At 46.2% G+C, this 26,937-nt stretch overlaps 2 protein-coding genes across 10 annotated transcripts in view; one reads left to right on the forward strand and one right to left on the reverse strand.

Moving 5' to 3' along the window:
• Positions 1-4,543, reverse strand: part of Armc6 (armadillo repeat containing 6) — a 32,179-nt gene extending 27,636 nt beyond the window's left edge. For 2 of the 5 annotated variants that reach the window (XM_045147833.1, XM_045147821.1), the window contains exon 1: positions 4,210-4,529. The gene's annotated coding sequence lies outside the window, so the exon portion shown is untranslated. Of the gene's footprint in view, positions 1-2,464; positions 2,485-4,209 lie in introns of those variants that run through there. The other 3 variants (XM_045147827.1, XM_045147864.1, XM_045147852.1) reach the window with 3 other exon arrangements.
• The window catches only part of Sugp2 (SURP and G-patch domain containing 2), an 88,663-nt gene continuing 66,000 nt past the window's right edge, over positions 4,275-26,937 (forward strand). For 3 of the 5 annotated variants that reach the window (XM_045147804.1, XM_045147790.1, XR_006636810.1), the window contains exons 1-4: positions 4,275-4,377; positions 9,296-9,427; positions 13,558-15,174; positions 21,441-21,561. In XM_045147804.1, the coding sequence (XP_045003739.1) occupies positions 9,307-9,427; positions 13,558-15,174; positions 21,441-21,561 (1,859 nt within the window). In that variant the 5' untranslated portion in view covers positions 4,275-4,377; positions 9,296-9,306. Of the gene's footprint in view, positions 4,378-4,628; positions 4,699-9,295; positions 9,428-13,557; positions 15,175-21,440; positions 21,562-26,937 lie in introns of those variants that run through there. The other 2 variants (XM_045147813.1, XM_045147798.1) reach the window with 2 other exon arrangements.

The following is a 26,937-nucleotide window of genomic DNA, read 5'->3' on the forward strand; positions in this document are numbered from 1 at the left end:
ATTTGTATTTCTTCCTCTGTGAACTGCCTGTCCAGTTCCTTGCCCCATTTTGTGGGTGGGTTGTTTAACTTTTTGTTGTTTAGGTTTTTGAGTCCTTCAATGATTCTAGAAATTAGGCCTCTGTCAGTTGGATATTCAGCAAATAGTTTCTCCCATTCTGTGGGTAATCTATTGGCTCTGCTTACTGTATGTTTGTCTGTGAAAAACTTTTCAGCTTCATAAGATCCCATTGATTGAGTGATTGTTTAAGATCCTGAGCTACTGGGGTTTTGTTCAGGAAGTATTTTCCCATTCCTAAATCATGGAATGTTCCTCCTAACTTTTCTTCCAGTAGTAGCCGAGTTTCTGGTGTTATATTGACTGTTGTGCATGGCCAGATGTGGGGATAAAGTTTCAATTTCTTGCATATGGTTATCCAGTTTGTCCAGCACCATTTGTTGAAGATGCTGTCTTTTTACCCGCCTGTATTATTAGGACCTTTGTCAAATATCAAGTAGCTGTAGTTACTTGACACACAGTCTGGGTCTTCCATTCTATTCCATTGGCCTATACTCCTGTTTTTATGCCAGTACCATGCTGTTTTTATTACTATGGCTTTGTAATGTAGCTTTAGATCAGGTATGGTGATGCCTCCAGAGGTGTTTCTTTTGCTGAGGATATTTTATTTATTTATTTATTTGAGAGAGAGAGAGAATGAAAGAGAGAAGGAGAGAATGGGCATGTCAGGGCCTCCAGCCACTGCAAATGAACTCCAGATGCTTGTGCCCCCTTGCGCATCGGGCTTACGTGGGTCCTGGAGAATCGAACCAGGATCCTTTGGCTTTGCAGGCAAATGGCTTAACCCCTAAGCCATTTTTCCATTTTTGGTTTTTTTTTCCCCCCCAAAGTAAGTCTCACTCTAGCCCAGGCTGTCCTGGCATTCACTTTGTAACCCCAGGCTGTCCTGGATCTCTCAATGATCCTGCTACCTCTCTGCCTCCCAAGTGCTGGGATTAAAGGCATGTGCCACTACATCCGGCCCCCACTTATCTTTTTAAAAAACATTTCCTAAATTGGGCATGGGGGTGCACGCCTTTAATCCCAGCACTCGGGAGGCAGAGGTAGGAGGATTGCCATGAGTTCGAGGCCACCCTGAGACTCCATAGTGAATTCCAGGTCAGCCTGGGCAACAGTGAGACCCTACCTCGAAAAAAAAAAAATTCCTGGGCTGGAGGGATGGCTTAGCAGTTAAGGTATTTGCCTGCAAAGTCAGAGGACCCAGGTTCAATTCCCCAGGACCCACGTGAGCCAGATGCACATGGCGGCACATGTTTCTGGAATTCGTTTGCAGAGGCTGAAGGCCTTGGCATGAGCATTCTCTCTCTCTCTCTCTCTCTCTCTCTCTCTCAAATAAATAAGTAGTTGTTTAAAAAAAAAAAAACTTTCCTGCCCCTTTAGCTAGAGTCAGTCTTTTATCAACATTTAATGAAAATTATTTATTTATGAATATATATGTGTGAACATGACAGGATCTCTTGCACTGCACACATGTACCACTATGCATCCAGCTACACATGGATGCTCGGGAATTAAACACAAGCCAACAGGTTTTTCAAACAAGTGCTCAGTGACTATTTTATGATGATGATATGTGTGTATGTATGCCAGAGAACAACCTCATGTGTTGTTCTCAAGAACACCATCCGCATGCCTTTAATCCCAGTACTCTAGAGACAGAAGTAGGAGAATTGCTAGAAATTTGAGGCCATCCTGAGACTACATAGTGAATTCCAAGTCAGCTTGGGCTAGAGCAAGACCCTACTTTGAAAAAAAAAAAAACACTATCCTCCTTTCAGACAGGGTCTCTCATTCACCTGCAGCTCACTCACTAGACTACACTAGCTAGCCAACAAGCCCCAGAGATCCTGTTTCCACCTCCCCAGTGCTAAGATCACAAGTGTGCACCACCATGTCCAGCATTTTGCATGGGTGCTGGGGATCAAACTCAGGTATCCATGCTTGTGAAGTAAGCACTTTACCCACCGAGCATCTCCTTAGCCCATTATTTCCAGGCTGACCTGGAATTAACTATGTAGTTTCAGGGTGGCCTCAAACTTGTAGTGATCCTCCTATCTCTGCCTCCTGAGTGCTGGGATTAATGGCCTGCCACTGCATCTGGCTTTATTATCTTTTTTCCCTTTGGAAGCTGTCATTGTTCATTTGCAACCCTATTATTCTTTTTTTTTTTGGTTTTTGGAGGTAGGGTCTCACTCTAGCCCAGGCTGACCTGGAATTTACTATGTAGGGTGGCCTTGAACTCACAGTGATCCTCCTACCTCTGCCTCTCAAGTGCTGGGTTTGAAGGCATGCACCAACATGCTCAGCAACTGTTATTTTTTAACATAAGTTCTCATGTAGCCTTGGCTGGCCTTGAACTTACTATGTAGCCAAGGTTGGTCTCAAAGTCCTAACTTCCTGCCCCTACCTCCTGAAGACTACTAGGATGTCAGGTGTGCAAGAATCCGACTCTTGGACTGGAGAGATGGCTTAGCAGTTAAGGCGTTTGACTGCTAAGCCAAAGGATCCAGGTTCGACTCTCCAGGACTCACATCAGCCAGACGCACAAGGTGGCGCATGCATCTGGAGTTCGTCTGCAGTGGCTGGAGGCCCTGGCATGCCCATTATCTCTCTCGCTCTCTCCCTCCTTCTCTATCTGAAATAAACAAATAAATAATATATTTTTTTATAAAAAGAATCCAACTCTTAACCATCAGTCCCTCTGTGTAGACAATTCATGTTTTTGCTTCCCTGTCCTTCATCCAAGGAAAATACTTCAAAACCTCTCTGGTTAGCCTGTTGGCTCAGGCCTGGGGTTCCAACACTCAAAGGAGTGCTGATATTAGGCAGGAGAATCAGTCTGGGCTATGGAGCCAGACCCTCTCTTAAAAAGCAAGCAATGCAAGCTGGAGAGATGACTTAGTGGTTAAGGTGCTTGCCTGAGAAGCCTAAAGACTTATGTTTGGCTCTCCAGATCCCATGTAAGCCAGACACACAAGGTGACACAAGCACACAAGGTGGCATATGCATCTGGAGTTCAACTGTAGTGGCTAGAAGCCCTGATGTGCCAAGTCTCAATCTCTCATAAAAAAAAAAAATTACAAGACAATAGCCGGGCGTGGTGGTGCAGGCCTTTCATCCCAGTACTTGGGAGGCAGAGGTAGGAGAATCGCCTTGAGTTTGTTCAAGGCCACCCTGAGAATACATAGTGAATTCCAGGTCAGCCTGAGCTAGAAAGAGACCCTACCTCGGGGGAGGGGGGAGCAAGCAATTTAAGAATCAAGAAGTACCTGAGTTACACAATGCTCAGAACCTCAGGATGCTCATTGTTTTAAGGATGCTGCCCTTCTGTTTAAGTCTTTTACCTGTCATGCCGCCCCTATCTCAACATTCCATAGTTTATACAGACGCTGACTCCTGCCTTGGAAAACTGATCCAGAGCTACATGAACCTGTTTCTCAAATGCAAATTCCTAGAACTTCAAATAGAACCCTTTTACTTTTGAAAAACAACAAGCCTCACCCTAGTCAAAGCAGCCCCACTCTCCCATACCATCATTCGTATTTTTTTCAAGGGTGGTGCTGGTGAGACCCGGTCTCATGTAGCCCAGTCTGGCCTTTACCTTTCTTTGTAGCCAAGGCTGTCTTTGAAATCCTGATCCTTCTGCCTCTGCCTTCTAAATGTAGGGATTACAAAGGAGCGCCACCACGACCAGTTCTTGTTTATTTGAGCTGAGTCTCTCTATGTAACCTTTGCTGGCCTCGAACTCGCGGCAACGCTCCTGCTTCAGCCTCCCGAGTACTAGGAAGGCAGGTGTGTGTGTGTCACGCTAAATTCCATAACATATGGCCTAACAAGCTGGTGACTTGTGTCACCAGCACCTACAGAGACCTGGTTCGTTTCTTCTTCCTCTATTTATGTACCACCGAGCCTCCTACTCCTACTACCCAGAACAGAACTGAACACGCCAATAGGCGCTCAGTACAGAGCTGAAGAAAGTATAAAATGAATCGGACGCCAGAGAAACCAGGCATTTAGTCTGCAAGCAACTTCCGTCTTTTCCCCAAAAACCAAGTCCCCAAGGGTCGCGCTACGGCCACCAGCCAAACCCCGTGACGCCCACTCCCTACTACGCGCGCGGCGGAGCCCAGTACACTGGCCACAGCTTCTCACCCAGTCTCTGCAGCCACGTGGGAAAGGGTGGGTCTCGCAGCTGTCACTCGCGGCACCGCCTGTGTCTCCTTCCGGCTGCCGTACGCGCGCAGGCGCAGTGGCCCCGCCTCGCCTTTCCTTGCTTGGGCAGATCGTTCCCAGGATAACCAGAGGTGATCACGAGCTCAGGTAAAACAAAGAGAAACACCAAGCTCGCGTTAGCGCGGCCTGTCTGCTGGCTCTTCCGGGTTGCTCACCGTTGTTGCTCTCCGCAGATGGGATTTTTTTATACCTGGGGAGAGTCCGCTCTGAGAAGCGGGCAGCGCGCCTGCGCCAGAGGGTGGCTGGCAGCGGCAGTCGGCGCCTGCGCAGCAGGGCAAGGCGGCGGCCTGCGCCGGCGCGGCGCTGCGGAGACCGTTGGCTCATTTGCATATCCCCGCCTTGCGAGGCGGCGGGCGAGGCGGCAGCGGCGGTAGCGGCGGGGGCGGCTCCTCGCGCTGTGGGTTCGGGGTAAGGCCCAGTCCCCAGTGTCCAGGGTGGCCGGCCCGGGGGTGGAGGGGAGGCTCCGGGTGGCCGCGGACGCCGTCATGGCGCTTGGGAGGCCCGTGCGTTCTGAGGTTCGGGCTGCGGCCTCCCGGGGCCCAGCTCGAGCTTTACTGGGTCCTCAGAGACTGGGCGAAAGCGGGTCGCGCCGCAAGGGGTCCGAATAAATCTGAAGAGTCACTCGTCCATTCATTGCGCTCGAGCCCCGAGCTGCCCCAGCTCGTGCGGCGTAACGGTGAGCCGGCTTGGCATCAGACCCCTTACCTGCCGTGACCCCCGGTGTTAAATACTGCCCACTCCGTGGATGGGGACATCGAGTCCCAGAAAGGTCAGGTCGCTTGACTTGAACCCAGGACAACCTGACGCAGATACCCTGTCCTTGTCCAGCAGGAAACAAGGATCGCCCCGGAAAAATAGCCTAGGCGTGGGAAAATGGGGGTGTGATAAATGACCATAAGACAGGTTTAGTTCTTGAAGTTGGAAATGTTGTAGGACAGATCTGTTAGTGATGTGGACCAAACCACTCAATCCCTAAATGTTGCCCAGTTTTTTCCTATTCTCTTGCAGGCTTTAATCTCCATTCCCAGTACTCTGTTAGCCAGGTTCGAGCCCATAATGTCTGACCTTGGGTGGTTCACTTAGCCCCAAGTCTGCTTTTCAATTTCTCTGTGTAATGTCATTCTTTCCCCGCCCCCATTTGGATAAGGTCTCAAACTGAGTGTTGTGGCATACGCCTATAATCTCAGCACTTTGGATATGGAGGCAGAGACAGCAGCAGGATCACTTGTTCAGGCTAGCCAAAGCGATATAAAAAGAACTTGTCTCTTCATAATAGGAGGAAAAGATGATGACATCAATACAGAAGAGAGACTAATTGGAAAGAAGAAGGGATTCAATGAAGGGGAGGTTTCAGAGGGGGACAATAGGGGTGGGGTTTATCATGGTTTATTGTCTATATTTATGAAAGCTGTCAATAAAAAGTTTAATAAAAAGAATTTGTCTCGGGCGGGAGAAATGGCTTAGTGGTTTAGCTCTCTTGCCTGTGAAGCCTAAGGACGTCGGTTTGAGGCTTGATTCCCCAGTACCCACATAAGCCAGATGCACAAGGTGACACATGCATCTGGAATTCGTTTGCAGTGGCTGGGGGCCCTAGTGCACCCATTCTCCCTCTCTTACTGCCTCTCTCTCTCTCTCTCTCACTGTCCCTGTCAAATAAAAAATAAACAACATAAAAATTTAAAGTCCTTAAAAAAAAAGAATTTGTCTCAGAAGATGAAAGATTAACAAAACAGGTTCTCTAGAGCCTGGACTGGTGGCACATGACTGTAATCCCAGCACTTGGGAGATAGAGGCAGGAGAAGCAAGTGTTCAAGGCCAGCCCGTGCTACATGAAATCCAGTCCCAAAATAATAATAATAATAATAATCATCATCATCATCATCACTGGGGGCTAGAGAGATTGGTCAGTAGGTAAGGAACTTGCCTGCAAAGCGAAAGGACCCAGGTTTGATTCTCCAGTACCCATGTAAAGTCAGATGCAAAAGGTGGAATATGGGTCTGGAGTTGGTATGCAGTGGCTACAGGCCCTGATGTGCCCATTTTCTATCTCTTTCTCTCCTCTTCCCTCTCAAATAATTTTAAAAAATGTAGTTTTTGTTTTTTCAAGGTAGGGTCTCTAGCACAGGCTGACCTGAAATTCACTATGTAGCCTCAGGGTGGCCTTGAACTCATGGCCTCGAACACCCAGCTTAGTGATTGCTTTTTTAAAAAAAAAAAAATTTAATTTAGCTGGCCATTGGTGGCGCATGCCTTTAATCCCAGCACTCAGGAGGCAGAGGTAGGAGGATCACTGTGAGTTAGAGTATACCCTGAGACTACATAGTGAATTCCAGGTCAGCCTCAGCTAGAGTGAGACCCTACCTTGGGGGGGGGGGGGGAAAGCAAAAGCAATCACTGCTGTGCATGGTGGTACATACTTTTAATCCCAGCACTCAGAAAGCCAAGATAGCAAGATGGACTTGAGATTGAGGCCACCCTGAGACTACATAATGAATTCCAGGTCAGCCTGGGCTAGAGCGAGACCCTACCTCAAAACAAACAAACAAACAAACAAACAAACAAAAAAATCACTGTAATCCCAGCACTTGGGAGGCAGGAGTAGGAGAATTGCTGTGAGTTCAAGGCCTGCATGGGTCTACAGAGTGAGTGCCAGATCAGCCTAGGCTAATAAAATAAGACTACCTCATAAAAAAAAAAAAATGATCACACACATGCATGCTCACATACAACCAACTTATCTCATGTTACCCAAGTGGGTCTTGAGTTCAGTATGTAACCCAGGCTTTGAATTTACTGTCCTGCCTCAGCCTAAACAGCTAGATTAAGAGTTATAAATGGGGAGATAACATGATGGGGAATAGAATTTCAAAGGGGAAAGTGTGGAGGGGGGGAATTACCATGGGATATTTTTTTATAATCATGGAAAATGCTAATAAAAATTAAATTAAAAAAGAGTTACAGGTGTATACCACCAGGTTCCAGGTTCTTATGTTCATTTGTTTGTTTTTCGAGGTCAGGTCTCACTCTAGCCCATGCTGACCTGGAATTCACTCTGTAGTCTCAAAGTGGCCTCCCATTCACAGTGACCCTCCTACCTCTGCTTCCTGAGTGCTGGCATTAAAGACCATGCCCAGCTTTAGTATATATTTTAATTGATTTGAAAGAGCCACTGCAGACAAACTGTAGATGCATGCATCACCTTGTGCACCTGGCTTATGTGGGTATTAGTGAATCAAACCTGGGTCCTTAAGCTTTACAGGCAAGTGCCTTAACCCCTAAGCCATCTCTCCAGCCATTTTTAAAATTTTTATTTATTTATTTATTTGAGAGAGAAAATACAGGTTTCCAGGACCTTACCTGCTAAGCCATCTCTCCAGCACCAGTTTTTGTTTGTTTTGTTTTGTTTTTTTATTTATTTATTTATTTATTTATTTATTTATTTATTTGAGAGCGACAGACACAGAGAGAAAGACAGATAGAGGGAGAGGGAGAGAATGGGCGCACCAGGGCTTCCAGCCTCTGCAAACAAACTCCAGACGCTTGCGCCTCCTTGTGCATCTGGCTAACGTGGGACCTGGGGAACTGAGCCTCGAACCGGGGTCCTTAGGCTTCACAGGCAAGCGCTTAACCGCTAAGCCATCTCTCCAGCCCTGTTTTTTGTTTTTTTGAGGTAGGGTCTCATTCTAGCTCAGGCTGACCTGGAATTCCCTATGTAGTCTCAGGCTGGCCTCGGACTCATAGCGATCCTCCTACCTCTGCCTCTAGAGTGATGGGATTTAAGGCATGCGCCACCATGCCCAGCTAAGCCCCAGTTTTTTGTTTGTTTGAGACAGATAGATAAAGAGAGAATGGGTGCGCCAAAGCCTCCGGCCACTGCAAACAAACTCCAGACACATGCACCACCATGTACATCTGGCTTATGTGAGACCTGGAGAATCAAGCCTGGGTCCTTAGGCTTCACAGGAAAGCACTTAACCACTAAGCCATCTCTCCAGCCCCTGTTTTTGGGTTTTTGAGTAAAGTTTGAGCTGTAGCCTAGGCTAATCTGGAGTTCACTCTGTAGTCTTAGGCTGGTCTTGAACTCACAGCAATCCTCCTACCTCTCCCAAATGCTGAGATTAAAGGTATGCGCCACCACATCCAGCTCCCCCTTTTATTTTTTTTTTAAGACAAGTTCTGGGCTGAAGGGATGGCTTAGTGGTTGAGATGCTTGCCAGTGGTGCCAAAAGACCCACATAAGCCAGTTGCACAAGGCGGCACATGCAGCTGGAGTTCATTTGCAGTGGCTGGAGGCCCTGCTGCACCCATTCTCTCCCTCTCTTACTCTCTCTTTGCCTCTCTCTGTCAAATAAATGAATAAAAATATTTTAAAAAAAAGAAGCCGGGTGTGGTAGCACACCCCTTTAGTCCCAGCACTTGGGAGGCAGAGGTAGGAGGACCACTGTGACTTCAAGGCCACCCTGTCATCCTGAGCTAGAATAAGACCCTACCTTGAAAATAAAAATAAAAAGACTTCACTATGTAGTCCAGACTGGCTAGAACTCAAAATTCTTCTGCCTCAGTCTCTTCTTAGTGCTGGGATCACAGGCCTGTCCCACTATACCCAACTGCCACTGTGGTATAGTGTCAGTCATAATGGGACCAACCTCTTCAGTATGTTTTGCAAGAAACACAAGATCCTGCACTGAGACCTAGCATTGTGATGGTGGACTTTCACTAGCCATTTGTCATTGGATGGGGGCTGCAAGTGTCCAAAGGCTTCTCATAGGTGAAGTGGATTCTGAAACCCCTTCCCCAGTCAGAACTCAAGAACTGCCTTTGTGGAGCCTCTTATCACATCCCAAGGATACAGGCTCACAGAGGCTCCTTGTCAGCCAGTAGCTCACCTATGTATGACCTGCAGGTGGACAGTGGCCCTGTGAAAAAATCTAGCTTACCCTTGAAGTCCCAGGACTTAGGTTTGGAGCAGGACATGTCATTATTAACATGTCTTCTCTCACTGTAGGGCAAAGAAACATGGCAGCAAGGCGAATTGCACAGGAGTCTTTGGATGCTGTACTACAAGAGAAATCCAAACGGTACCATGGCGAGTCCACTAGTGAAGCTGTGGGAGAATCTCTTCAGTTTAAAGCTCAAGGTAAGTTTTTTGGTATGTTTATGTGTGCGGTGTGCATGTGTATATGTGAATGTTTGTATGTATGTGGGCCCATGTGTGTATATATGCATGTGGGGGCCAGAGGTTGACATTGGGTATCTTCCTTGATTGCACTCTACTGAAACAGTCTCTTACTTGAACTCAAAGTTCTCTGATTCAACTAGTCTAGCCAGCTTACCCTGGGAATTCCTTGAATCTACTTCCCATGTGCTTTGATTACAGGCAGGCCCTTAGGGCCTTACCCACTAGTGAGGCATTTATGTGGATCTGAAATCTGGTCCTTACACTTGTGTGTCAAGAAGTTTACCAACTGAGCCATCTCCTAAGCCCCACACATCACATCACACCTGATTCACTCTTGACTCCTGTGATCTCTTCCCTGTGCAGTAGCCTTTCCTAGCTCTCCATCTCCCCTGGAAAAAGACAGAATCCTTCCTGGGGCCTGACTTGAGCTAGCAACCCTTTCATTTGCCTCTCTAGTGGCTCCCTAACTGCTAAGCATCAGAACATCCAGGCCCTTCACACATGCTGATGTACAAGCCAGCTGTGTTCTCATTAATGAAATGAGGATGTCAGGATGAGGGACCCTGCAAACTGCAGCAGGTGGTAAGGGTGGGCAGTACCTTCCACAGCTGCGCCTCCCCTTCCCCGCTGCTCCTGCTGTGTATGGTGGCCCACACTGCCCTGCCACAGGGCTTTGTCCAGACTGCATGAACTGGCCCTGCATGCCATGCATTGCTTGCTCGATGCATTGCAAACAGTATTGCCCTCCAGGTTGACATGTCTGACAGTGGCATTTCCTCCTGTCCACCACTTCACCCAATAGAAAAAATATATATAAGGAACGTTTATGTTTGTGTCTGTATGAACTTGTTTTGTTTACTGTGCTTGGGATGGAACCCAGGGCCTGGAATATGCTAGACAAAGGCTCTGCCTCTGACCCACCCCCTTTCCCTGCAGCATGGGTGTCTGGTATAGCACATGCACATGTAGGTACTCAGTAAGTCCTTGTCAAAGAAAGAAACTTGTATTTGCACAAGAGCATGGCATTTTGTGGCCTCTTAGCATGTTGCTGCTTCCTGGCACCTCTCCAGCTCTTTCTTTCCAGGCTATCCTCAAATTCTCCATCTTCTTGGCTCAGCCTCCTGAGTGCTGGCATTCTAGACACATTACATTTATTTTTTTAATATTTTTTGTTTATTTTTATTTATTTATTTGAGAGTGACAGACAGAGAGAGAAAGAGGCAGACAGAGAGAGGGAGAGAGAATGGGCGCACTAGGGCCTCCAGCCACTGTAAACGAACTCCAGATGCATGCGTCCCCTTGTGCATCTGGTTAACATGGGTCCTGGGGAATTGAGCCTTGAACCAGGGTCCTTCGGCTTCACAGGCAAGTGCTTAACCACTAAGCCATCTCTCCAGCCCACATTAGATTTATTTTTGTAATATTTTTATTTATTTATTCCAGAGAGATAAAGAATGAGCAGCACCAGGGCCTCTAGCCAGTGCAAACAAACTCCAAATATATGTGCCACTTTGTGCATCTGGCTTTGTGTGGGTACTGGGGAATCAAACCTGGGTCCTTAGGCTTCACAGGCAAGTGCCTTAACTGCTAAGCCATCTCTCCAGCCCTCATTAGATCTTTTATTACTAGGTTATAGATTCTAATTCAAAAGCTCAAACCTTAGAGGCTAGGCATGATGGTGCAATGCCTTTAATCCCATCACTTGGGAGGCAGAGGTAGGCAGATTGCTGTGAGTTCAAGACCAGCCTGAGACTACATATTGAATTCTAGGTCAGCCTGAGCTAGAGTGAGACCCTGTCTCAGGGGGAAAAAAAAGAAAAGCTCAAACATCAGAAAGAAATTCCTTGAGACCTGCCTGAGGTCCACTGTTGCCATGGTTGACCTCTTTTGTTTGTTTTTGAATATTTTTTACTTACTTGCAAGTAGAGAGGAGAGAGTCATCTTTCCAGCTCCTTCTTAGAGATTTGTAGTATGTAAATAAGTAATTGCCTGGACAGGTACTGCACTTTCCGCCTTGGCTTCTCTAGATGTGGCTTATTTCTCTCTGACCACTTCCTCTTGCCTGCCTCCCTCCCTCTAGAGTGGGTTGATTGGTCAGGTGGACCTTTCAGTTAGGCACTGGGCTATGGCCTGCTCAGCTGTGATGGGTGTGTTTTGACCATAACTTCTGCCTCATGGTGGCAGTGTGGCCTGAAGTTTCCCCAGGAGGCAGTGAGGGCAAGCAACCTCTGTAGAGCTGTCTGTTGATGGAGACCCAAAGTGTGCCAGGCACAGTGAAAACACTGGGCTGTCTTAGAGCTTGGAACCCACCTGCCTGTAGGGATAGGATAGACAGGAAGAATGGGTGGCACTCGTGACAAATTAAGGAGCCTGTGTCTGATGTTTGTGTGTGGGGGACTCCTACTACGTAGCTTTGGGGCAAATGACCCTCAGGACAAATGCAGACCTGATGCTTATAGATCTTCTAGGGTTGTTTTTCTGTTTATTTGATTTTTAGGGTTTTTTTTATTACCATGTATTATATATAATAATGGGTTTGGTTGACATTTTCATACATGTATATATTTCATCATATGTACCCTCATTACCCTCTCTTATCCACTTCCCACTTAACAGTGGCCCTTTCCTTAAATAATAACCCCTTATTGGGATGGAGGGATAGATGGCTTAGCGGTTAAGGTACTTACCCGTGAAGCCTAAGGACCCAGGTTCAGTTCTCCAAGTCCCTAAGCCATGGTGGCACATGTATCTGGAGTTTGTTTGCGGTGGCTAGAGGCCCTGGCACACCCATTCTCTCTTTCTGTAATAAATGAAAATAAATCTTAAAAAAATAATCTCTTCTTCCTTTCATGTCTTTCATTTCATTTATTTATTTATTTATTTATTTATTTATTTATTGGTGACTCACTGAGTTTAACTAGGGCTGTTTGCCTGAGCATGTGGGGGATATTATTTATAGAAGCACTAGCAATAACTTACCAGTGGCTATCCCTCTCCAGCAACCATTAATTGGCAGACAGGGGAAGGGCTCACACGGTCCTAGATCCAAATCTTGGTAATTTACTTTTATTAATTTTATTATTATTATTTTTTTTAGGTAGGGTCTCATTTTAGCCCAGGTTGACTTGGAGCTCACTCTGCAGTCCCTGGCTGGCCTCAAATTCATAGTGATCTTCCTATTTTTACCTTCCAAGTACTGGAATTAAAGGTGTACCACCATGCCCAGATTTTTTTTTCTATTATTCATGTATTTGAGAAAGAATGAATATGGTTCTATTCCTCCCACCATTGCCAACAGAACTCCAGATGCAAGCACCGTTTTGTGTAGTAGGGAATTGAACCAGAGAAATCAGGCTTTGCAAGAAAGCACCTTTTAACTGCTCAGCCATCAGTCCAGGTCTTTTTTGTTTGGTTGGTTTAGGTTTGGGGGGAATTTTTTTTTTCTTTTTGGTTTTCTAGCCCAAACCAGCCTGGAATTGACTGTGTGGTCTCGAACGAACTCACAGTGACCTTCCTATCTCTGCCTCCCAAGTGCTGGGATTAAAGGCATGTGCCACCATGCCCAGGGTTTTTCAGTTTTTTTGAGGAAGGGTCTCTATCTAGCCCAGGCTGACCTGGAATTTACTATGTAATCTCAGGGTGGCCTGAAATTCACAGCAATCCTCCTACCTCTTGTCTCCTGAGTGCTGAGATTAAAGGAATTGGCCACCACACCTGGCTCAGCTCTGGTTTTGTTTTTTGGGTTGGGGGTGTAGGGGGTGTGGTCGTTTTGGTTTTGTTTGTTCGTTTGTTTTGGTTTTGCGAGGTAGGGTCTCACTCTAGCTCAGGCTGATCTGGAATTCACTATGTAATCTCAGGATGGCCTGGAACTCATGGTGATCCTCCTACCTCTGTTTCTTGAGTGCTGGGATTAAAGGCGTGCACCACTGTGCCCAATTTGTCTTTGTTTTTGTGCCTCACACATTTTAAATGGATTTGTAGCATGCACTCAGGTTGGTAAAGTGCTTCTAATGGCTGGTGACCATGGTTTGTTTGCTTGCATCTCCTGGTCTAATGTGCCTTCTGTCTGTCTGCACCATCTATTTCAGATCTCTTAAGGACTGTCCCCAGAGCCCGAGTAGATGCATACGAGGACATTCATAGTGATGGCAGGTACTCAGTCAGTGGATCTGGAGTACACACTCGAGACCCTGGGAGAGAGGGCCTGAGAAGTGACATGTTTCCAGGGCCATCCTTCAGGTCCAGCAATCCTTCCATCAGTGAAGACAACTTCTTTCGTAAAGAATGTGGCCGGGATCTGGAATCCACTCACACTGACTCCCGGGACCAGGGCTTTGGCCATCGGAAACTGGGACATTTCCATCCTCAAGACTGGAAACTTGCACTCCGGGGCTCTTGGGAGCAAGATTTTGGCCACCCTGTTTCTCAAGAGCATTCATGGTCCCAAGAGTATGGTTTTGGTCCCTCTGTGCTGGGGGACTTGGCCTCCTCCAGGCGGATGGAGACAGAATGTGTAGAGAAGGAGACTAGGGAGTATGATGTGGACTGTCCCTTGGAGGCTGACACTGTGCCCCGGGGTGGGGGTCAGGTCCAGGCCAGAAACCGAGCCCTAAACATTATTGACCAGGAAGGCGGCCTCTTAGGAAAGGGGGACACTCAGGGTCTGCTCACAGCAAAGGGAGGTGTCGGGAAACTTGTCACACTGAAAAATGTGACCACAAAGAAAGTACCTGTTATAAATCGTATTGCTTCCAAAACTCAGGGCACCAACCAAATTCAGAAAATCACCCCAACTCCTGATGTGATTCTGGGGACAAACCCAGGGCTAGAAGACATACAGTTCCCTGCTCTAAAGATCCCTTGGGGGCTCGACTTAAGGGGCATGCAGTTCCCTGGAAGGAAAGTGAGCTTTGACATCATGGATAAATCGGATGTGTTTTCCAGATTTGGCATTGAAATCATCAAATGGGCGGGCTTCCACACCATCAAAGATGATGTGAAGTTTTCCCAGCTCTTCCAGACTCTCTTTGAGCTTGAAACAGAAACCTGTGCTAAAATGCTTGCTTCGTTCAAGTGCTCCTTAAAACCAGAGCACAGAGATTTTTGCTTTTTTACTATCAAATTTTTAAAGCACTCTGCTTTGAAAACACCTAGAGTTGATAATGAGTTTTTAAACATGCTTTTAGATAAAGGTGCTGTGAAGACCAAAAATTGCTTTTTTGAGATCATCAAGCCCTTTGACAAATATATCATGCGGCTCCAGGACCGGCTTCTGAAGAGTGTCACACCCCTACTCATGGCCTGCAATGCCTATGAGCTGAGTGTCAAAATGAAGACCCTCACCACACCCCTGGATTTGGCCGTGGCTCTGGAGACTACCAATTCCCTCTGCCGGAAATCTCTGGCCCTTTTGGGCCAGACCTTCTCCTTGGCCTCTTCCTTCCGACAGGAGAGAATCTTAGAGGCTGTGGGTCTCCAGGACATTGCCCCCTCTCCTGCATCCTTCCCAAACTTCGAGGACTCCACTCTTTTCGGGAGAGAATATATAGACCACCTGAAGGCCTGGCTGGTGGCCAGTGGCTATCCCCTGCAGGTCAAGAGAGCTGTGCCAGAGCCACCCCAAGAGCAGCTCCAAGATGAGGAGAAAACTGCACCTGTTATTAAGCCCCAAGGTCAGGCCTGGGCTGCCAGTACTCTGAGCCACGGTAAGGAATGCAGTGAAAATTTCTGGTGCTGGTTTTCCTTTATATTTGGTAATTAATGTCTCCTGTTCTCTTTGAGTTTTTGTTGTTGTTGTTGTGTTTTGTTTTTGTTTTTCGAGGTAGGGTCTCATCCTAGCCCAGGCTGACCTGGAATTCACTATGTAGTCTCCAGGTGGCCTTGAACTCACAAGGAATCTTCCTACCTCTGCCTCCTGAGTGCAGGAATTAAAGGCATGTGCCCCATGCCCCGCTCTTTGAGATTTCTTTTTTTGTAGACTTATTTATTTTTTGCAGTGTGGTTATGGAACCAAGGGCCTGTGTGTGCTCAACAATACCCCAGCTTCTCAGTTCTTTAGTAACTGGAAACATGAAAGACTCACAGTCGCCAGTACTCATTTTGTCAATGTATGTACAGTCTTCTGACTCCCACACAAAGCCTTAAGTATTTTTGGGTCCAAGACCCCCTTGAAGATTCTAACAGAAGGCATATGTGTTTATCACATAATTGACCTTCACCTTTCATCTGAGGTTCAAAGTGAAGATCCCTAATCTGGCATTCCCCACCCCTAGTTATTACCAGAAAGAAGAGAAAACCCCATCTCCAAAGCCCCAGGCTCCTGAGGGAGGAAATGTGAAACCCCTCTTGCTCTTGTTCTGACTTTAGTGGGTAAGGATGAACCCTGGCATAGCCACAGCCTAGGAAGCTGAGGAGGCCAAGGTTGGAGCACTAAGAGCTGGGCAGGGGCCCATCAGGTCACTTCAGGAGGTAGTGGGGCCTCTTTACACCTTTTTTTTTTTTTTGTTGTTATTGTTTGTTTGTTTGCCAGGCTGACTTGGAATTCACTATATAGTCTCAGGGTGGCCTCAAACTTATGGTGATCCTCCTAACTCTGCCTTCCAAGTGCTGGGATTAAAGGCGGGTGCCACCATGCCTGGTCAGTAACTATTTTTTTTAATACTTTTATTTATTTTGATAGAGTGGGAAAGAGGCAGAGAAAGAGACACTGGGCATGTCAGGGCCTCTCACCACCGCAGACGAACTTCAGACCCATGTGCCTCCTAGTGCTTCTAGCTTTACATGGGTACTGGAAAATCAAACCTGGGCCCCTTAACTGCTGAGTCATCTCTCAGTCCTATTTTTAAAAATATTTTTTCTTTTTGACTGTAAGAAAGTAGAGGAGAGCTTAGATGTAATAAGGTGGAAATAGGAAAGAAAGAAAGACTCAATTTTTAAAAGGACTCATAGCAGTTGAATGTGTCCCTGAGTAAAGAATGCCAGGATGCATGAGTTTGTAGACACTGATGGACTGAGCTCTTAAGGATTGTAAGCATGGATTTTTCTCACTTTGTAGTAGATAACCTTTATAGGAAACCTTTATAAAGCATTGATAATACAAAAAAAAAAAAGACAAATTGTAAAAAAAAAAAAAAAAATTCTTGTTCTTTTCTTTTATTTATCTGAGAGAGAGAAAATTGGCACACCAGACTCTAGCCACTGCAAACAAACTCCAGTTGCATGCACCACCCTGTGCATCTGGCTTACATGGGTCCTGGGGAATTGAACCAAGGTCCTTTGGCTTTGCAGGCAAGCACCTTACCGCTAAGCCATCTCTCCAGACCCCTAAAATATTTATTTATTTGTAAGCAGAGAGAGAATGGGTGCACCAAGGCCTTTAGCCACTGTAAATGAACCCTAGACATGTGCTATTTTGTGCATTTGGCTTTATGTGGGTACTGGGGAATCAAATCCAGGTCATTAGGTTTTGCAGGCAAGCACCTTAACCACTAATGCATCTCTCCAGCCCTTTCTAGACACTCTCCCCTCCCTCCTTCCCTCCTTCCCTCCTTCCCTCCTTCCCTCCCTCCCTCCCTCCCTCTCTCTCTCGTTTTGTTTTGTTTTGTTTTTCAAGGTAGAGTCTCACTCTAGCTCAGGCTGACCTGGATATCACTATGTAGTCTCAGGGTGGCTTCAAACTCATGGAGATCCTCCTACCTCTGCCTCCCAAATTCTGGGATTAAAGGCATGCACCACCATGCCCAGGCTGCCTTATTTATTTATTTGTTTGATGGAGAAAGAGGGAGAGAGAGAGAATGGGTGCGCCAGTGGCTGGACGCCAGGGCCTCCAGCCACTGCAAATGAACTCCAGACTGTGTGCCCCCTTGGACATGTGGCTAACGTGGGTCCTGGGGAATTGAACCTAGGTCCTTTACCTTTTCAAGCATACGCCTTAACTGCTAGGCCATCCCTCCGGCCTCACTCCCTCCCCCCTTTTTTTGGAGACAGGTTCTTACATATCTCAGACTGGCCTTGAACTGCTGTTCCTTCTGCCTCCACCTCCTGAGTGCTGGAATGACAGATGTGTTCTACCATGTCCACTTTATATGGTGCTGGAGATCAAACTCAGGTTTCATGATTTTTTTTTAGTTGGTTCATTGGTTTGGTGGTTGTGACAGAATTTCTGTACTGCAGGCTGGTCTAGAACTCACAGTCATCCTCCAGCTTCAGCATCCTGAGTGGTAGGGTGACAGCAGGTCCTTCTGCCCCTGGCTTCAAGGGTGGTTTGAATCGAATGACTGAACAGATAGGCCCTCCTGTACTGCCAAAGCTAGCAGTCAGTAGACACTGGTGGTCTGACTTCAAGCATGTTCATGTGCATCGTTGCTACCATCAAAGGAACTCACGCATGAAAAACGTTCTTCTTTGCCAGGTGTAGTGGTGCATGCCTTTAATCCCAGCACTTAGGAGGCAGAGGTAGGAGGATCACCATGAGTTTGAGGCCACCCTGAGACTACATACTGAATTCCAGGTCAGCCTGGGCCAGAGTGAGACCCTACCTCAAAAAAAAAAAAAAAAAAAAGAAAGAAAGAAAAACCTTCTTTCTATATTCAGCAAGTAATATCTGTGAGCTCCTAACATTAACATTTCAAAAAAAATCAAGGGGGGCTGGAGAGTTGGCTTAGCAGTTAAGGCACATTCCTTTGAAACCTAAGAACCCACGTTCAATTCTCCAGGTCCCATGTAAGCCATATGCACATAGTGGCACATGCATCTGGAGTATGTTTGCAGTGGCTCGAGGCCCTAGTGTTTCCATTCTTTCTCCCTCTCTGTCTCTAATAAATAAAATAAAATAAAATAAAATATCAATCAAGGGAGCTAGAGAGATGGATTAGTGGTTAAGGTGCTTGCCTACAAAGGACCCAGGTCAAATTGCCCATGACCCATGTAAGCCAGATTCACAAGATGGCTCATTTGTCTGGAGTTTGTTTGCAGTAGCTAGAGACCCTGGTGTACCCATTCTCTATCTGCCTCTTTCTCAAATAAAAATTTTTTTTTTTTTTAAGGGTTAGAGGCTGCAGAGATGGCTTAGTGGTTATGATGCTTGCCTGTGAAGTCCAAGGACCCAGGTTCAATTCTCCAGGTCCCATGTAAGCGAGATGCACATGGGGGCACATGCATTTGGAGTTTGTTTACAGTGGCTAGAGGCCCTGGCATGCCTATTCTCACTCAGTCACTTCTCTCTCTCCATTTCTTTTTTTTTTTTTTTTTTTTTTTTTTTTAAATATTTTTTGTTCATTTTTTATTTATTTATTTGAGAGCGACAGACACAGAAAGACAGATAGAGGGAGAGAGAGAGAGAATGGGCGCGCCAGGGCTTCCAGTCACTGCAAACGAACTCCAGACGCGTGCGCCCCCTTGTGCATCTGGCTAACGTGGGACCTGGGGAACCGAGCCTCGAACCGGGGTCATTAGGCTTCATAGGCAAGCGCTTAACCGCTAAGCCATCTCTCCAGCCCTCTCTCTCCATTTCTAATAAATAAATAAATGAAAATAAAATCTTTTTTAAAAAGGGGTTAGAGTGCCGGGCGTGGTGGCGCACGCCTTTAATCCCAGCACTCGGGAGGCAGAGGTAGTAGGATCGCCGTGAGTTCGAGGCCACCCTGAGACTACATAGTGAATTCCAGGTCAGCCTGAGCCAGAGTGAGACCCTACCTCGAAAAACCAAAAAAAAAAAGGGGGGGGGTTAGAGAGATGGCTTAGCAGTTAAGGCATTTGCCTACAAAGCCTAAGGACTCAGGTTTGATTCCCCAGTACCCAGTAAGCCAGACACACAAGGGGGTACATGCATCTGTTTGCAGTGGCTGGATGCCATGGCACACCCATTCTTTCTCTCCCTTCCTCCCTCCCTCCCTCTCCCTCTCCCTCCCTCCCTCTCTCTCTCTCTCTCTCTCTCTCTCTCTCTCTCTGCCCCTCCCTCTCTGTAAAAAAAATTAGCTGGGCATGGTGGCACACACCTTTAATCCAAGCACTTAGGAGGCAGAGGTAGGAAGATTGCCATGAGTTCAAGGCCACCCTGAGACTGTATAATGAAATCTAAGTCAGCCTAGGATAGAGTGAGACCCCGACCTCAAAAAAATAAATAAATAAATAAATAAATAAAGGGCTGGAGAGAGATTGTTTAGCAGTTAACATGCTTGCGTGTGAAACCTAAGGACCCATGTTCAACTCTCCACATCCCACTTAAGCCAGATGCACAAAGGTGAGACAAGAGCAAGGTCACACATGCCCACTAGGTGGCACATGTGTCTGAAGTTTGATTGCAATGGCTGGGACCCTGGCATGCCAATTTTCTCTCTCTCTAAAATAAAAATAAATAAATTTTTTGTTGTCTTTTGAGACAGAGCCTTACTTCAGCCCAGGCTGACTAGGAACTTATCCTATAGTCTTGGAACTCATGGGACTCCTCTTAGCTCAGTCTGCCAAGTGCTAGGACTAAAGGTATGCATTGCTGCTGTAGATACATCTTCCATCTTTTGCTGGGGGGTAGGGTTTGGAGGTAGGGTCTCACTTCATCCAGGCTGATCTGGAATTCACTATATAGTCTCAGGGTAGCCTCAAAGTCATGGCGATTCTCCTACCTCTGCCTCCCTAGTGCTGGGATTAAAGGTGTGTGCCACCACACCTAGCTTATCGCCCATCTTTCTATTTCTGCTTAATTTCTGTGAGCCATCTAGTTACTGAATGGTCCTTAAGCAGTAATAGCAAGTTGATGCATGCTGTTTCCTTCTCTAGACTCTTAAGTGCTTTGTCACTGGTTACCTCCATTCTTCCTGACTATGCTGGTGTGTCTTGTGGAAGGACTTATTTATTTATTTATTTTTTTTAGAGAGAGAGAGAATTGGCCCCACCAGGGCCTCAGCCATTGCAGTCGACCTCCAAACATTTATGCCACCTAGTGGGCATGTGCAACTTGGCATTTGCCTAACCATTATGCATCTGGCTAATGTGGGGTCTAGAGAACAGAACATGGGTTCTTGGGCTTTGCAGGCAAGCTCCGTAACCGCTAAGCCATCTATCTCTCCAGGCCTTGAAAGGACTTTAAAATTTTTTTTTTGTTCATTTTTATTTATTTGAGAGTGATAGAGAGAGAAAGAGGCAGATAGATAGAGAATGGGCACACCAGGGGCTCCAGCCACTGCAAACTCCAGATGCATGTACCACCTTGTGCAGCTGGCTTACATGGGTCATGGGGAATTGAGCCTCAAACCAGAGTCCTTGGCTTCACAGGCAAGTGCTTAACCACTAAGCAATCTCTCCAGCCTCCGTGAAAGGGCATTTTAAAGATGTGTGTGTGTGTGTGTGTGTGTGTGTGTGTGTGTGTGTGTGTGTGTGTGTATACACACATATATATAAAAATATATATTTGTGAGCAGGGAGGGGGAAAGTGAGAGAATGGGCATACCAGAACTTGTTACTGCAAACAAGCTACAGATGCATGTGCTGTTTTAGGCATCTAGCTTTACATGGATGTTGGGGAACTGAACTCAGGCTAGCAGGCCTTCCAACCAAGCAACCTTTAACCACTGAGCAATTTTCTCAGTCCAAAAATTATTTATTTAGGGGGAGAGAGAAGCCGGGCATGGTGGCACACACCTTTAATCCCAGCACTCAGGAGGCAGAGGTAGGAGGATCACCAAAAGTTGGAGGCCACCTTGAGACTACATAGTAAATTCCAGATCAGCCTGGATCAAAACCAGAGTGAGACCCTACTTTGAAAAAACAAAAGTAAAAGAAGGGGAAAAAGGAGGGACATTTTATGTAATGGTTTCTAGAATAATACACAGCTTTCCGCTTTTCAACACCAGGTTTCACAAGTGAGGTGTCGGTCTTGGTGGCTACTTGGGTTCTGTGCTCACCCTGCCTCACTGTCCTGATTTCCTCAGCATCCTCATAGTCCAACGTTTCTCAGAAAAGTCATTCTGTGTTGCAGCAGTCCCCCAGCGGGCAGATCACAAGGTGGTGGACATCATAGATCAGCTGGCCACCCGTGTCATTCAGGGTAGCCTGTTACCCAGAGAGCGAGCTCTTCTTCAGGAGGACCCTACTTACTGGTAGGTACTTTTACCTTGTTTTTATTTGTGGTTCTAGGAAGAACAAAACCAGTGTTTCTTTGCTGGGTGTAGGAGAGAGAACACTAATACCATGTGCTTGTGACCTCTGCAAGCATGGGATGTGACAACATCCATTCCATGTAACAGTAGCAGAAAATTTTGGTCCTACACAAGAGAAGCTTCGTGTGTGAATGTGGGATGATGGGGATAAAATTCGATACCAATGCTGTACTGCTGCAGTACAGCTTTAGCCCCAGGGTAGAGTTTTTTAGGTTTTTTTTTTTTTTTTTGAGGTTGGGTTTCACTCTAGCCTAGAAGCTGACCTGGTGGCTTGAACTCACCTACCTCTGCCTCTCAAGTGCTGGAATTAAAGACATGCATCACTACACCCAGTTTGTGATTATATTTTTATATAACTACAAAATTTACCTAGATTATTTCAAATATTGAATAGATAGGCATATAACCAAAGTTCAAAATCCCCCAAACTATGCCAGCATCTTTATTTTATATAAGAGATGGGAAGCCAGGTGAGGTGACTCACACCTTTAATGCCTGCACTTGGAATGCTAAGATAGAATCATCATTAGTTTGGGGCCAGTCCAGAGTACATAATGAGTTCCAGATCATTCTTGGCTAGAATGAGACCCTGCCCCCAAAAGAAAACATAGATGGGATCTTGAGCTGGGGAGATGATGCAAACATCAGTTCAGATCCTCAACAACCATGTATATTCCAGGTGGGTATAGCAGCCACCTTTAATCCCAAAATCAGGAGGCAGAGACAACAAATTCCCAGAGCAAGCTAGCTAGGTAGACTACTCAAATCATCAAGCTCTGGGTCCAAGTGAAAGAGTCTGCGTGCATTAAAAAGAGAGAGACACGGGCATGGTGGCACACACCTCTTAATACCAGCACTCGGGAAGCAGAAGTAGGAGGATTGCCATGAGTTCAAGGCCACCCTGAATTCCAGGCCAGCCTGGGCCAGAGTGAGACCCTCAAACAAAAAAGAGAGAGAGAGCCGGGCATGGTGGTTCATACCTTTAATCCCAGCACTCAGGAGGCAGAAATAGAAGGATTGCCTTGAGTTCAAGGGAAACCCTGAGACATAGTGAATTCCTGGTCAGCCTGCACTAGAGTGAGACCCTAACTTGAAAAACCAAAGGGGGGGGGGACTAAAAAGAGAGAGAGAGAACACACCCAATGTCAACCTTTATATGTATACACACATGCATGCATATCTGTGTGTGTGTGTATACCCACACACAAATCCACAGGTGCATGTACCACACACATACACATGCAACAAATAGAAATGATGCACTTACCTTATTGCCTAAGCTGGGTTAAAGTGATCCTCTTTCACAGCCTCTTGAAACTGGCATTTTATGTTTGCTTTCTCTTCAGTTGGTCCTGTCACAGCACATTACTGACTTCCAAACCAGCTGACTGAGTCCTCCTGGGCTGCTGTCTTTGCTATACAGACAGGTGGCCCACCTCCAGGATGCAAAGCTAGGAAAGAGTAAGATCTGGATGCATGCTAAAGAGAGGAAGCCTTATGTAGATAGGTAGAAGCAGAAAGGATAGCCTCTTGGTAAGAAGTCACCTAGGCTTGGGGGGTCCAGGCATGACTTTACTAAGGAACGGACCCTGTGAGGACTGGAACACATCCCTGTGCTGTATGGATACCAGGCATGGCCTAGAAGTCTAATGTGATAGTCATTTCCATTGTGGTGGCAAATAGAAATCCTAGACAAAGTCAGTGGTGTGTACAATAAAGGACAGGGTGAGGAGCAAAGTCAGAAATGAGCTGTGACTTGGAGAGCTAATGTTTGAGGAGAAGCAGTGTGAACTAGAGATGCCACCTGTTGCAGTCAGGTTCACATTGCTGGCAGAAATCACCTGACCAAGAGCAGCTTTGGGGGAGAAAAGGGGTTTATTTTGGCTTACAGAATTGAGGGGAAGCTCCATGATGGCAATGGAAAACCGTGGCATGAGCAGAGGGTGGACAATAGGAACAAGGAGTGTGTGCCAAACACTGGCAAAGGGACACTGGCTATAATAACCATAAGCCCACCCCCAACAATACACTACCCCAGAAGGCATTAATTCCCAAATCTCCATCAGCTGGGAACCTAGCATTCAGAACACCTAAGTATATAGGGGACACCTGAATCAAACCACCACACCACCTCAGCAAGCATAGCTGACAGTAGAGGAGATTTCATCTGAAAATGTGTTTGCACAGTGAGTAGTCTCAGGTGCAGAAGAGTGCTTTGTAACCATGAAACAGCAACTGGCTGTTAGGAAGAAAAGGTTGGTAAAGATCTTGGAAATGAAATCTATGACAAAACTCTTGGTGTGATATAGTAAGTCCTGGGTGAGAACAGATCCAGGAGATAGTACTGTTGATTTTTATTACTCTTGAACTTGAACTCCCTCAGATGGAATTGACCTTGAGACTAAGAAGAAAGCATATTAGTTAACTTTCTCATTTCTGAGATAAAACATTGGACTTCCTGACTATGCTGAATGTGACCAGCTGCCTTAAGCTCCTGCAGTTATGATGGGCCATACCCTCAAACTGTGAGCCAAAATAACCAACCGTTTCAAGTTGTTTTAGTCCAATTTTTTTTTGTTGTTGTTTTGTTTTGGTTTGGTTTTGGTTTTTCAAGGTAGGGTCTCACTCTAGCTCAGGCTGACCTGAAATTCACTGTGTAGTCTCAGGGTGGCCTTGAACTCACAGCAACCTTCCTACCTCTGCCTCTGCCTCCCAAGTGCTGGGATTAACAGTGTGCACCACCACGCCCAGGTCCTCTTTGGGTTTTTCTTTTGTTCATTTTTACTTATTTAATTGAGAGCAACAGCGAAAGAGGTAGAAGGATGGAGAGAGAAAGAAAGAGAATGGGCGTGCTAGGGCCTCCAGCCACTGCAGACAAACTCCAGACATGTATGCCCCCTTGGCTAGCATGAGTCGTGAGGAATCAAGCCTTGAACTGGGGTCCTTAGGCTTCACAGGTAAGCACTTGACCACTAAGCCATCTCTCCAGCCCAATTAATTTATTTTTTATTGACAACTTCCATGATTGTAAGCAATATCCCATGGTAATTCCCTCCCTCCCCCCCAATCTCCCCTTTGAAACTCCACTCTCCATCATATCCCCTCCTCCTCTCAATCAGTCTCTCTTTTATTTTGATGTCATCATCTTTTCCTCCTATTATGATGGTCTTTATAGCTAGTGTCAGGCAATGTGAGGCCATGGATATCCAGGACATTGTGTGTCTGGAGGATCATGTTGTAAGGTGTCCTACCCTTCCTTTAGCTCTTACATTCTTTCTGCCACCTCTTCCACAATGGATCCTGAGCCTTAGAAGGTGTGATAGAGATATTGCAGTGCTGATCACTCTCTGTCATGTCTTCTCAGCACCATGGTACCTTCTGAGTCTTCCCAAGGTCACTGCCATCTGAAAAGAGAAGCTTCTCTAACCAGAAGTGAGAGTAGCATTAATATATGGGTATGAACATTAAGAAAAGTGCTTGCTGGGCAGTTTGATGAGCATAGTATATACATTTAGCCAGACATCAGCAGACGTTACACCCCTAGGGTTCATGACTACTCCTGTTGTAGGTTTTCAGTATCAGGGATGTATTCCCTTCCATGGATCAGGCCTCCAATCAAATTAGAGGGCAGTTTGTCCTCTCTGTGTTTTTTTAGGTAGGGTCTCCCTCTAGCCCATGCTGACCTGGAATTCTCAGAGTAACCTCAAACTCACAGCAATCCTGAGTGCTGGAATTAAAGGTGCGCCCCACCATGCCTGCTCTTTCTTACTGATTTTATGCATTATGTTGACTTCCTGTGAAGAGGGAAGATTTTGCCCACTCTTCTCTCAGTGTTTTTAGTTGATATTCATGGGACTCCTTTCTTGCTAAGCCCCAAATCAATTTTACTGATCCCTTAGTGTCAGCAGGAAATTGGGTTCAAGGCCCTTCCTCAGATACCAAATTCTGTAGATATGATGTCTTACACACACAAATGGCATGTTGTTTGTACCATCAACTGGGCACTAAGCTGTCAACACTTGAGCCTTGGGGGACATTTAAAATCTGAATCCTGGGCTGGGCATGGTGGTATAAGCCTTTAATCCTAGCATTCAGGAGGCAGAGGTAGGAAGATCACCATGAGTTCAAGGCCACCTGAGAATACAGGGTGAATTCCAGGTCCGCCTGGGCTACAATGACACTCGAACTCAAAAAAAAAAAAAAAAAAAAACTTATCTGAACCCTGGGGCTGGGTAGAAGGATAGAAGGCTCAGCAGTTAAGGTGCTTACCTACAAAGCCTAAGGACCCAGGTTCAATTCCCCAGTACCCACATAAAGCCAGATGCTTAAGGTGGTACATGCATCTGGAGTTCACTTGCAGTGGCTAGGGACCCTGGTGTGCCCATTCTATCTATCTGTCTCTCCCCCCACACACACACACAAATAAATTAAAAGCCCAGGTGTGGTGGCAAACAGTTTTAATCCCAGCCAGCACTCAGGAGGCAGAATTAGGAGGATCACTATGAGTTCAAGGCCAGCCTGAGACTACATAATGAATTCCAAGTCAGCCTGGGCTAGAACAAGACCCTAACACACACACTAAATAAATAAACAAATAGTAAAGTCTGAACCCTAACAGTTACATTGGCTTTTTACTTCTCTACAGATGATTTATAGGACATGATTGGTATGGAGGATCCTGTTCCCAGTCTGTACTCTCTTATCTAAAGGGACTTGAGCGTCCTTGTGGGTTCTTTTGTTTTTTTGATTTTTTTTGCTTGTTTGTTTGACAGAGAGAGAAAGAGACAGGTAGAGAGAGAGGGAGAGAAAGGGCATTCCAGGACCTCCAGCCACTGCAAACGAACTCCAGATGCTTGTGACCCCTTGTGCATCTGGCTTATGTGAGTTCTGGGAAAATGAACCTGGGTCCTTGGGCTTTGCAGGCAAGTGCCTTAACTGCTAAGCCATCTCTCCAGTCCCCATCCTCAGGTTTTGGTATGGTTGACATCCTGGATCCAGTTCTCCCTGATCCTGAAGGACAATAAGAATCACATGGAACTCCCTTCTAAGTTCCTTTGTCCCCAGTTCCTCATAGCTCATTATTGAGTTTGCTTCATGTTCTTTCAGTCTGTATGAGAAAATCAAATTTGTGGGGCAGTGGCTGTGCCCAAGACAGCTTGAGGTGATGCCTATCCACAGGCATTCTGTTGCAGCTGATGTTTTCATCAGCTATGTTCCCCTGCCAGTGTCTGTAGCTCAGGTCTCTCCTCTTTCCTGTCTTTGTTTTATGTATATATTTTTCAGCACTGGGGATAGAACCTTGGGGATGTTAGGCTA

This window comes from Jaculus jaculus, chromosome 1 (genome assembly GCF_020740685.1).
Source record: "Jaculus jaculus isolate mJacJac1 chromosome 1, mJacJac1.mat.Y.cur, whole genome shotgun sequence".
NCBI lineage: Eukaryota > Metazoa > Chordata > Mammalia > Rodentia > Dipodidae > Jaculus > Jaculus jaculus.